The sequence below is a fragment of the Fragaria vesca genome, linkage group LG7, assembly GCF_000184155.1.
Source record: "Fragaria vesca subsp. vesca linkage group LG7, FraVesHawaii_1.0, whole genome shotgun sequence".
Taxonomy (NCBI): domain Eukaryota; kingdom Viridiplantae; phylum Streptophyta; class Magnoliopsida; order Rosales; family Rosaceae; genus Fragaria; species Fragaria vesca.
In genome coordinates this window covers 5,847,262-5,858,780 of record NC_020497.1, presented here as the reverse complement: position 1 = coordinate 5,858,780, position 11,519 = coordinate 5,847,262, and the positions used below count along the sequence as shown (strand labels likewise).

Below are 11,519 nucleotides of genomic sequence, written 5' to 3'. Positions count from 1 at the left end.
ATTCCCTCCCTGAACGCCTTGACCAACTCGACTACACACACTCTTCCAACATCTTAAAGATTTTTAATATATGATAGAAAAATTAATACCAAGAAAAAAAAAGGGCCCTTTGCCGGCCGGGGGCCCTGTGCGGCGGTACGGCTTGCACTACCCCAGGGCCGGCTCTGAAAGGGCGAAAGGTACTGATGCCTTGCATATGATAGCAAATATATATGTCAGCCTGCAAAGCAATGTGAAATCATAAACTTTGCATAACAAAGTCCAAAGCAAAGAATCATGTAGCTCATAGATCGTCTCATGCATATCAAGTAAATCAATGATCAAATCGCTTATTCTATGACTACTAGGAAAACAAATTGATAAACCCAACAATGGAAGTTGATCAACAAAAAGTTTCTGGATAATAGATCATGGGTAAGCAAATATATCATGATGTACGGATAACAGTTTTCTAAAAGCTAATAGAAGCAGACGAATTAATCTAATATGTGCGCAAGTGAAGCCATAAAAAGGCACAGGCCTCTGCTCTGTTTTCGAACGCGAGAGGGCTTGGACAGCTAGTCCACAACTTAGATAGCACAGCAATAGATCTCTGCAGATTCAAGACTGGTTGAGTTTGGGCGATCCAATTCACCTCGAAATCAACTCTGGAATCTCTTGGGTGAGCGATCAATTATGGGGTCTCTGTGCTTTGCTCAAAATCAAACGTATACAACGTCACCCCATTCAGATCAAGATTTAACAACTCATCTCCAGACGCTCACGGGACGCTCAAGTCCGAATGGAGCTGGATATCATCTCCAGTTCATCAAAGTTGGTCCATTGGTCTCCGACGACCACAAGTTCCAAACCCCGAACCAAGATTTTGGTCGTGCGGCTCTGACCATCTCCGTCTCCGGATGGAAGCCCAGTGCTCTTTTGGCTCAAATTCAAAACCAATTCTTTGAGCCCGAAATCTACAAACGCGAACTCAATCGCGAATGGAGACCCAGCTACAATTTGATCTTGTGGTCATATACTAAATTGACAAGAGTATTGCAAAAGACAAAATGATCGACGCACTTTTGGAAAACCAATTAATATAAAATAAAGGCATCATATCATATAACGTTTGAGTTAAGAACACGCAAGAGCATCGGTGAAAAACAACAATTAAGTTGCACCGTCTGATCTTTTAGATCATCATTGAGTTAGGAAATAAAACACAAAATAGTTTTGGTTTTCTAGAGTTTAGTCGTTATCAACTCAAGGTAGAGTCATGCTGATAACGTGTTGTAAAGTAAAGAAGAGAGAAAGAGATAACACAAAGAGAATAGTTGGGAAGAGATAGAAGACTACTCATTCATTCTCATTAGCCTTTTTATATAGAGGTAGAGTTTACATCAGAGTACATAACTAATGAATAATTACGTGGACAGCCACATAGATTATAATATTTATAACAATTATAAAGTTATTTGGGGGTTTATTAAGTGTGAGATATGTATTTTGTATTTAGTCATGTCTAAATAAAATTTCTTAAAATAAAAACAAAACAAAATAAAAAACAAAAAGAAGGGACTCGTTGGTTCTGGGAAAACAATCAAAACATAAGCAGTCTCACACTTCATTTCCAAAAAAAAAAAACTAGTCTCACACAGTCACACTTCCTCAAGCCAACAATAACAGAGAGACATGAACTCAGCCCCTCATCTTCTTCTGCTTCACCAATCTCTCCCGCCAATACAAAACCCAAAACTCACACTCGCGGCGCACAATAGTACCCCCGGCGCACGACAATCCACCCCAACTTATATAACAGCTTGCGCCAAAACAACACGAAAGACAGGAGGAGGAAGAAGAAAGAACCCGGATGACTACCACTCCACTCTTACCGCCCTCAACTCCAAAGGCCGCTTCCCCCGCAAATCACTCGGCCAGGTTCTTTCAATCTCCCCAAATAAGAAACTTTCCTTTTTTAGTCGATTCTGTGTTATCTTCTTTGTTGGGAAGATAAGAGGTAAGTTTGGACCCAATTGTGCGTTGTCAGCTGTGAATTGTGAGTAGTGTGTGATATGTTTACTGGGTTTTGAATTTGGTTGGTGGATTTTTTGTGCATTTGCAGCATTACATGTTGGAGTCGGAGGTCAATGACCAGCTTGTGGCTGCGGCTAATGTTCTTATCAATGCTGGTGCCACTGTGCTCCATACGCGGCTACTCTTATAAATGAGATGGATCCATCCATTACTCTTGTATACATTTTTACAATGTCTTTAAACAATCTTCTTGTTTTTCGATATACCCTAATATAGTCTAACTGAATTACTTGATTGCAGGTATTTTCAGATGCAGATGTGGTTAAACAGGTCCCTCCAAGGGGTGACATCTTTTTTAAGGAGTTCTCTTACTCAAGGTTAGCATGATGCTATTGATCTATGATTTTAATGTATTATTCCCTTCGCTATTGATGTATGTTATCACCATTGGATATCTAGCAAACAAGCTTGATAGCACTTGTATATAGATGGTAGAGTACAGATTTGGATCTGTTAAACAATAAATAGCAAATCAAACTAGATTTTTTTTAATGTCTGGATTTGAATCATTTATTATTAGATATACTTCTGTCGCTGTAAATATACATAAAACTCAGGAGGAGAGAGCTTTCCTTGGTGGAATCATCTCTGCATACATCCAAGTACAGGCCTATCAATACGTTTGTTAATTTCTATACTGGTCTCTATAAATTTTTCTGTTTACACTGGACATAGTAGTCAATCGATCATTGAATGATTTGAATCATTTGATTAGTCTTGATTGCATAGCAAACTAGAAGCTATAGAAAAATTGGTAAATGTTATATAGTGCAATACTTGAATGATTTGATTAGTTTGGATGCCAGTATACTCTCAATTGCTTTTGATCAACAATGCCTGTTAGAAATAATAGCAGCTTATAAAACATAACATGGACTAGTTATTGATGTATGTTGCTCGAGGATTCTGGACGCTCTGCTACTATTGTTATTTTCTCAATATTTTGTGTGTTCTACATGATTTCGGTTCTATTTGTCAATTTCTGTTTTCAAATCCTTAATTCAATTTAAGGTCCCAAGAACAGCTCTTTTCCTCAGCCTAATCTAAGTAATTTATCCTTCTGTAAGGGGAACATATGTTTTCTATCACTGATAGTTAGTTGATTATATTTTTGTCTGAATTAGTTGAGCACATAACTGACCATTGTTATTCAGCCTTTCACCAAAATACTAGTGTACCAGTATACCACAGCTGGAGTACCAGAAAAGGAAATTGACCTTTTTTTTTTTTTTTTTTTTTTTTTTAAAGGGTTTGGAACCCAGCCTAGCTGGGAGGCTCAGCCCCACGCCCGGATTTTATTTTAAATAAAAACAAGAAAAAGGAAATTGACCTAATTTGACTTGTACTGCAGGTTGATGCTATTATTAATTTTAAGCTGAAGCAACAATCTGAACGCAACCCCTCAGTTTCCTCAACTAAAAGCTTCTTCTCGATTGTGGTTTTTGCTTTCCAAATGCGATGAGGTAAATTATTAGATGTAGCCATTGGTCCCAGATTAATCTTTGCTCAAATGGTTATTATATCTGTAATGTAGTCTACAGATTCGGAATAGTATATATTAGAAATATAATGTCACATTATCAGAAAGTCAAACTAACAAATGGTAGATAACATAGTGGGCACGATTGTTAATTATTTTTTTTTATAGTTCTTATCTTCTGCATTAAGGATACATAGCACACTAGAAGATTCAAATGAAGAGCATGAACTAGCCAGGCAAGGAAAGCGGACTTAGACTTACTTATTCAATATATATTTATTTGCAATAGATCTGAATGAACAACTGAAAGATAGATCTGTCTTCCTATCTCGTTCCTCATCATTCCCCTGCTATGTACGACACATTCTTGTCCCAATTTCTGATCCAATTGTAGATGAGCATCAGTTATCTCTCTACTCTTTCTTCTACACAGCTTGATTTGTTTTCTTTTACATGTAAGTTCAATACCATATATGTTTATATATGCTTTCGTCACCAAACTTTTTCCATTCTTTCTAGACTCAAAAATGATCAACCATGTGCTCTAATATTTCTTTTTGTAGTGTTTCGAATTACGATCTTGGAAGAGTGTTTGCATTCTCGATTGTGGACATCATCATAAAGCGAACGAAATGTGTTGCAATTATGTAGACTTCTGGATATGTAATATGGCTTCCGCTTCTTCTGCCATCCAGCCCAAGGAAAAGTATGATGTTTTTCTTAGTTTCAGAGGTACAGAAACGCGGAAGACTTTTACCAGTCATCTGTATAAGGCTTTAGATGGGAATAAAATCGAAACGTACATAGATTACAGACTTGAGAGAGGAGATGAAATTGCACCTGCCCTTCTGAAAGCAATCAAAGGATCAAAGATTTCTGTAGTTATTATCTCAAAAGACTATGCTTCTTCTAGATGGTGCTTGGACGAACTTGTGCATATACTGGAATGCAAGGAATGATATGGACAGATTGTTATCCCCATTTTCTATAAAATAGATCCATCAATTGTACGACACCAGAAGGAGACTTATGAAGTGGAAGAGTGTTTCAAGGATAGGACATTGATAGAACGTCTCAAGTGGAAGGATGCTTTAACAAAAGCAGCTAATCTATCTGGGTTTGATTCAACTTCAAGCACTATTAGGTAAATCCATAACTTGTACAAATACTTTATTTGTTAGTTAATACTTTATTTTTGAGTTATCAGTTAGGTGGCTGACCATGAATTTTGTCCTTTGTAATATGTCTTAGGGATGAATCTCATTTAATTGATCAAGTTGTCAAAGTCATTGTGACAAAACTGAGTCGTGTATCCGCAGTTGATTTAACGGGCTTTGTTGGAGTTGGAAGGCGCATTCAGCAAATCGAATCATTACTAAGCCTTTCCCCCCAAGATGATCGTGTTTGCTTTGTGGGTGTATGGGGTATGGGTGGTATTGGCAAGACCACCCTTGTTGATCTTGTATTTCACCGACTTTCTTCCCAATTCAAAGCTTCTTGTTTTCTTGCCAACATTAGGGAAGCATCGGGGACTGGAGAAGGACTATATGATTTGCGAAATAAACTTCTTCGTAATTTATTAGGGGACAGAAGTATAAGTATACAGACTCCAACTATAGACTTTTTTGTTAAAGCAAAGCTCTGTCGAACAAAAGTCCTGGTTGTTCTTGACGATGTGAATGACTCTAGCCAATTGGAATTTTTAGCTGGAAGTAAAGTTCCATTTGGCCCCGGGAGCAGAATCATTATAACAACTAGAGATCTACAACAACTTAGACTGATGAAAGTATTGAGGGAAGAAGATGACCATGATATTGAGATATACAAAGTCGAAGAATTAAATGATGATGAAGCTCAACAGCTCTTTGTTTTGAATGCTCCCAAAGATATTTTTTCAGCACCAGCTTCTTCAGAATTTGTTAGGAGAGCTGTAGATTATGCTGCAGGAATTCCGTTGGCCCTTAAACTTTGGCGTTCCTTGTTCCACAGACGTTTATGGAATGAAATGAAGATGTCTCTTGACGAAAAGCTGAAGAGTGTATATAGAGTAAGCTATAATGTACTAGAAAAGAATGAGAGAGAAATATTTCTTGATATCACATGTTTTTACAAAGGGGAAGATATAGGTTTTGTGAAAAACCAGTTAGATGCTTGTGGTTTATCTGCTGATTGTGGAATTGAAGTTCTTGTTGATATGTCACTGGTAACAATAAAGGACAACCGTCTGTGGGTGCACGATGTGATACAAGAAATGGGTTGGGAGATTGTCCGTGAACAATGTCCTGAAGAGCCTGGAAGACGCACCAGGTTGTGCACTAGTGAGGATATCTGTCATGTACTCAGGACAAAATACGGTACGAGCTTAATGTATCCATGGTCTTTTGAAAAAATGCATGAACTTTTGATCTAAAGAATACCTATATATATATTGTATCCATGGTCTTCTTATAAAAAAAACAGTTCAACTCGGATTATTTTTACGGGTTATAGTAGTTTTTAGTAATTTGGTTGTATATTGTATGCTAGTTCATTTACACTTGGTTTGATTGTCAGGGAATTGCAACAGTTCAGAGCATATCCCTCAGGGTGGATAGTTCCAGTACTGATGTAAACATGACTCCTCAAGCCTTTGTGAATATGTATAATCTAAGATACCTGAATCTTGCTGGTCGCTTCTCTTATGATTGGCCACACCACAAATTCCGCCCTCCTCAAAGTCTTACGTGTCTGCCTGATTCCCTCAGATATCTTTGCTGGCCCGAGTACCCTTTCAAATCTTTGCCATCAAAGTTTTCTCCAAGCTTTCTTGTTGAACTTCATATGCGCGACAGCAAACTCCAGTCAGTTTGGAGTGAAGGCCAGGTATGCTTAAATGAATTCTTTCATGTATAGTGAATGTAGTGTGGAAAACTTATGTATCGTGTTAAGTTATCTTTGCTATTTCTCTTTGATTTGTTACAGAATCCTCGGAACTTAAAAAAGATTGATCTTAGTTACTCAAAAGAGCTGGTTGATATTTCATGCCTCCCAAGGAGTCTTGTGAGTATATATCTCAGAAGATGTATTAATTTGGTTGAAGTTCCAAATCTCTCACATTGTTCAAATATGGTTAGTATAGATCTTAATGGCTGTGAAAAGTTGGTCGAAGTACCCTTATATCTTGAATGTCTTCATAAGCTTACTTATCTAAATCTGGGGAACTGCTGGAGGCTTAGAAGTGTTCCAGAGATACCGAGCAATATGGAATTCTTGGATTTAGGTGGTACTAGAATATCAGAATTGCCTTCTTCAGTTTGGTCTCTTGAGAGGCTTGTCGAATTGAATCTTGATCAGTGTAGTTGGATTTATTCTCTTCCAAACAAAACCTGGAGGCTAAATTCCCTCACTCATCTTGATTTGGGTCAATCAAGTATAACACGACTGCCTCCATCAATTGAGTGTCTCTCTCAGACTGTTTCGATTAGACTGCAACATTGCCACAACCTCAAGAGTATTTCACCCCGCATTTGGAAGTTAAAATGTCTGAAGGAACTTGATCTACGTTGTTGCACTGACTTCCAGGACTTCCCAGAGATCTTGGAGCCTATGGAATGTCTTGAGATCCTCCTCTTAAGTGAATCACGTGTTAAAGAGCTAGATCCATCTATCGAAAATCTAGTTGGGCTTAAAACCTTATGGGTATATGATTGCAAGCACCTCGTGTCTGTTCCCAGTAGCATCTACAAATTAAAACTTCTTCAGAATCTTAGACTCAGTGGCTGTTGCAAACTAAAAGAATTGCCTCCACCGTTGGTCGTCTTGTGCTCTTCAATCTCTTATCTAAACCTGAGTAACTGCGTAAGTATGACAGATATAGCTGTTCACCTCATGGTTGGCTTAAGCTCATTGAAAGAAATAGACCTTAGTGGAACCATGATTGACAGCATACCTCCAAGCATCAAACAAGTTTCTGGGCTGACGTTCCTAAATGTAAAATCTTGCAAGCAGCTTCAATCTTTACCAGAGCTACCGTGTCTGCTAAGAGAACTAAGGGCAAATGTCTGCATGAATCTGAAGACAGTGTCAGGCTCAATGACGACACTCACACAAGGTTTGGATCAAATATGTGATCCAGAGTTGGTACATCGTAACGAGGAACATACATTTTGTCAGTGCCTGAATTTGGATGAGAATGCGAGAAGCAGCATAATGGAGGATGCAAAGCTCAGAATTATGCGAATGGCAACTGCAGTCATCTCAAAACGCAAAGAGATAAATCCAGTATCTCTCTCTCTCTCTCACAACACACACATTATAGTTAGATTGACGATAATATTCCTCTGCTCTTTAACAAATCATGATTATGTCCGTTAATCTGTGATACAGGAATTATTTGACAACAGGCTTAGGTTATATCCATTCTCGGTTACCATGTCTTGTCCGGGAAATCAAATTCCAGAGTGGTTCAGATATCAGAAGGAGGGATCTTCAATAAACATCAAGCTTCCTCTGATGCATCCATCTGAGACAAACTTCTCGGATCTTGCTCTCTGTGCAGTTATTAAAATGACTGAATATTTTATACTTGGCACACCATTAGAGTGTGCATTCAATCTCAAATCTTTAAACGGTGAAACCTCTCAGTTCTTTCTTACTATTACTGAGGGGGAGAAGTGGGATACGTGGCTGAACTCAGTTCACGTGGTTGTGTGCTATAAACCACAATTGTCCTCTCTTTTCCACAATGCTGCCGAAGTGACTTTAGAATTCAGATTGCAAGAGTCCAAGTCTCCCATCGATGCTGTTGACAGATTGTACCAGGGTCGCTTGGATGTGATAAGGTGCGGGGTATGTATTCTCTATGGCGAAGGCCAAGATGCTGTAAAATTTTTAGGCATCAATTCAGGTGTTGGAGAATCAGTGCTTGAATAAGTCACTAGGACAAAGAGACGTAGCCATGAGTCTAGAGCTGGTGGAATTTGGAAGTGCGACAGTTGCCCTCCCAACGATGATACAGGTTGTTTTACTTTGATATGGCGCAATAAGTTACCACATGTTGAGCTTGGTATGCTAACATTTCTCAAACATACAATCACGAACCGTGTGAAGTTTCCTTTCATACTGGTGAATGCATTGGTGTTGCTCGTGCCTTGTTGCCTTGTTGGTGGGAAAGCTTAGACAAAGGAGACTGGCCCTGAATGATCATCGACTCTGTATTTTTCAGACCAAAAAAAAAAAAATAAGACTCTGTATTTGATAATTGACGTTGCTTGATACGTCTACATGCAGTTTCTGTAACATTCTGTAGCTTCCCTCTGGCGTGTGGAACCTTTTTTCTTTACGCTGCGCCACTGTTACATATACTGAATTGTTATTTACCCTTCTTCTCGGAACATTTGCCAGTGTATAACTATATGATCGATAGAACATGTCAGCTGTAACTTCCAAGTAAAATATGTCAGCTGTTGATAAAGTAGTTTATATCCAAAACTAATTGGCAATAGGTGAAACGACCCAAATCCTTATAAACCTACATGCAAGGTCCTAAATTCCCATGTGTGATTTATATCTCTAACACTTGTAGCATATTACATGTTGAACTTAGAGATGAATGACCTGCTTGTTGCTGCGACCGAAATTGGGAAAGGCGATGTGGAGTTTGAAATTGGGCAGGGAACTGGTTGTTTGACTAATTTTTTTTATCAGTGCTGGTGCAACTGTGCTCAGTCGAAAAGGTTGCTACTTGATTGCTTATGAGCTCTACAGGTTCTTGTAATGTGACTTTGTTTGGTTGGGAAAGATCTAAAAGTTAATGGTGAAGTACACACCGGCAACAATCGCTTATCTGAAATTCGATCAGCATGCCAAATCCCAAATCCTCTCCTGTATCTAACTATCTATTGGTGAAGTCTGGATTTCTCTTTAATTTACTTATTTTATTCTATCAGTCCCTGCATTACAGAAGCTTTGAAGTCTACAAAATTACCACTAGATATGTTTTTGAGTTCATAATTACCAATAACAGGCAGAGAAATTTTATTAACACGTCCCTAAATGCTAGATATACATATCTTTTTTTATACAAATTATATAAGACTTTGTGGGTACATAAAATTACCAAAAGAGACATTCATATCAAAAGTAAAGAAAACTTGTTAAAATAAAATATCTCGCTTAAGAGTTTTCTTTTTCTATACGAGAACAACGTATGTGAAGATGTCAAGCCCTATAATTTAAACCTCTATAAATTAATAATGTCGGGACCGAAAAAAAATATTATTTAATCGGGATTGTTAATTTATTGACGACAATTTTGCTAATTCTTTATTTCGGGACTGGCAAAAAATATTATATAATCAAGGTTATTAATTTATCAAATATTAAATTATCAAGGTTTTACTATCGATAGTACAAATTGAAGTTTGAAATTTAGATTTTACTATTCACGCATGCTAGGTCGTTCAAACTAACACCGAACTAGAACTTGGGATGATGCTATATATAATCCTCTCTTTTTTCTTTTTCTTTTTTTGAATAAATTGAGTAACAGGTCTAAAAAAGTATGTGTATTTAGTAAATGGATTGTGTATTTAGTGAGAGTATTGTATGAAGGTTGGGTATGTGTATCTAATAGAATGTTAAAATAATAAAGTCAATAGGTGGTGTATTAAAAATGAGATGTATATCTAGTAATTAGGGATGTGTTAATAAAAATTTTCTAACAGACATGCTTTTTATCACATCCCGACCCGTAAATTTTTACCTTATGTACTAGCTTGGTTATAATAAGAATTTTACCGTCTCCGTCATTGAAATTATAGTTTAATTGGTCCCTAAAGGGGTTTCGGGGACGATTATGTGCGGAGGATTATTCGGGAGGAAATTATGACGACAGTAAAAATGGTAAATTTTAGCTAGTAAAAAGTAATTTTTATTCGGGTATTATTTTTTCGGGGTGTTTTATTTTTTTTAGTTGGGCTTAAGAGAAGTGTGGACCGGTTTAGGGGGGAGACCCATTTCTTTCTTCTTCTCTCTTTCTCCCTTCCCTCTTTTCCCCGAGCTCCCCGAGCCCTTCTCCGCCGGAAGCTCCCAGCCACCAGCTGCCGCCGTCCGGCCAGCGTCCGGCCACTGCTCTAGCCCAGCTCGGACCCCCATCTCCTCCTCTCCCTCCCCGGCCTAGCCCCCGAGCCTCTAACCCGCCGGAAGAGGAGAAAACCCGCCGGGAAGCTTTTCGCCGGAACTCCCTCCTCCGGCCATCAATCCGAGCAAGCTTGGTATGGTTTTGTAGCCCTCCTCCCGTGCAGCAACCCCTCCAATCAGCTCACTCCCTCTTGAGCTAGGTAAGGAGAAATGTGGAGTTGAAATTTCTAGGGCTTTTAGGATGTTTTCGTTCGATTAGCCTAGTTAGGCTTGGAATTGGGTGATGTGCTGGTCAGGAAAGTTGTAGAGCATGATGAGGAGATTATTCTGTCAAAATTTCATAGGTTTTGGAGGTCGCCGGAATTGGCCTCCGGCCGCCGCTGCCGGCGGAGCCGCCACCGGTTGGGAGATTTTAATGTTGTTAAATTTGGAATTTTAAGGGGAGATTATTGATGTGATTTATGAAATTTTTGGATGAGATTTGGATAGGTTTGTGAATTTCCGAAGTTTGGTATTTTTGGCGGTTAATTAATGTAAAATCCGGCCGTAGGATTTAAGTCGTATTTTGGGGAGGTTGTATTTACGACTGTTGAGTATGATAATTAAGTTCGGATCGTTCCGATTTAAGAATATCGAAGTTAGGCAATGATGAGCGTATTTATGGCTCTCGGGTAATTTTGCCTATTTTGATTAAATATTGGATTATTGGTTGGGAAATTAATATTATATTTGGAACAGGACGTGAAGAGGCTCGAGCAGACGAGGCCCCAGATCGACATCAGGCTTAGGCCTAATTTGTGAGTGGACGTTTATTTTAAATAAATGCATGCTATAGTTCATGGTT

At 38.4% G+C, this 11,519-nt stretch overlaps 2 protein-coding genes across 2 annotated transcripts; both read left to right on the top strand.

Moving 5' to 3' along the window:
• The first annotated feature begins 4,907 nt into the window (after nucleotides 1–4,907).
• On the top strand, nucleotides 4,908–6,721 carry LOC101297001 (TMV resistance protein N-like). Its single transcript, XM_004306802.1, has 3 exons — nucleotides 4,908–5,910; nucleotides 6,110–6,418; nucleotides 6,518–6,721. Exons 1-2 carry the CDS (start codon nucleotides 4,983–4,985, stop codon nucleotides 6,148–6,150), a joined length of 969 nt encoding a protein of 322 aa, XP_004306850.1. The 5' UTR covers nucleotides 4,908–4,982; the 3' UTR covers nucleotides 6,151–6,418; nucleotides 6,518–6,721.
• A 730-nt stretch (nucleotides 6,722–7,451) lies between these two features.
• On the top strand, nucleotides 7,452–8,667 carry LOC101296709. Its single transcript, XM_004306801.1, has 2 exons — nucleotides 7,452–7,816; nucleotides 7,922–8,667. The coding sequence occupies exons 1-2, from the start codon at nucleotides 7,469–7,471 to the stop codon at nucleotides 8,465–8,467; spliced, it is 894 nt and encodes a 297-aa protein (XP_004306849.1). The 5' UTR covers nucleotides 7,452–7,468; the 3' UTR covers nucleotides 8,468–8,667.
• The last annotated feature ends 2,852 nt before the right edge of the window (nucleotides 8,668–11,519 follow it).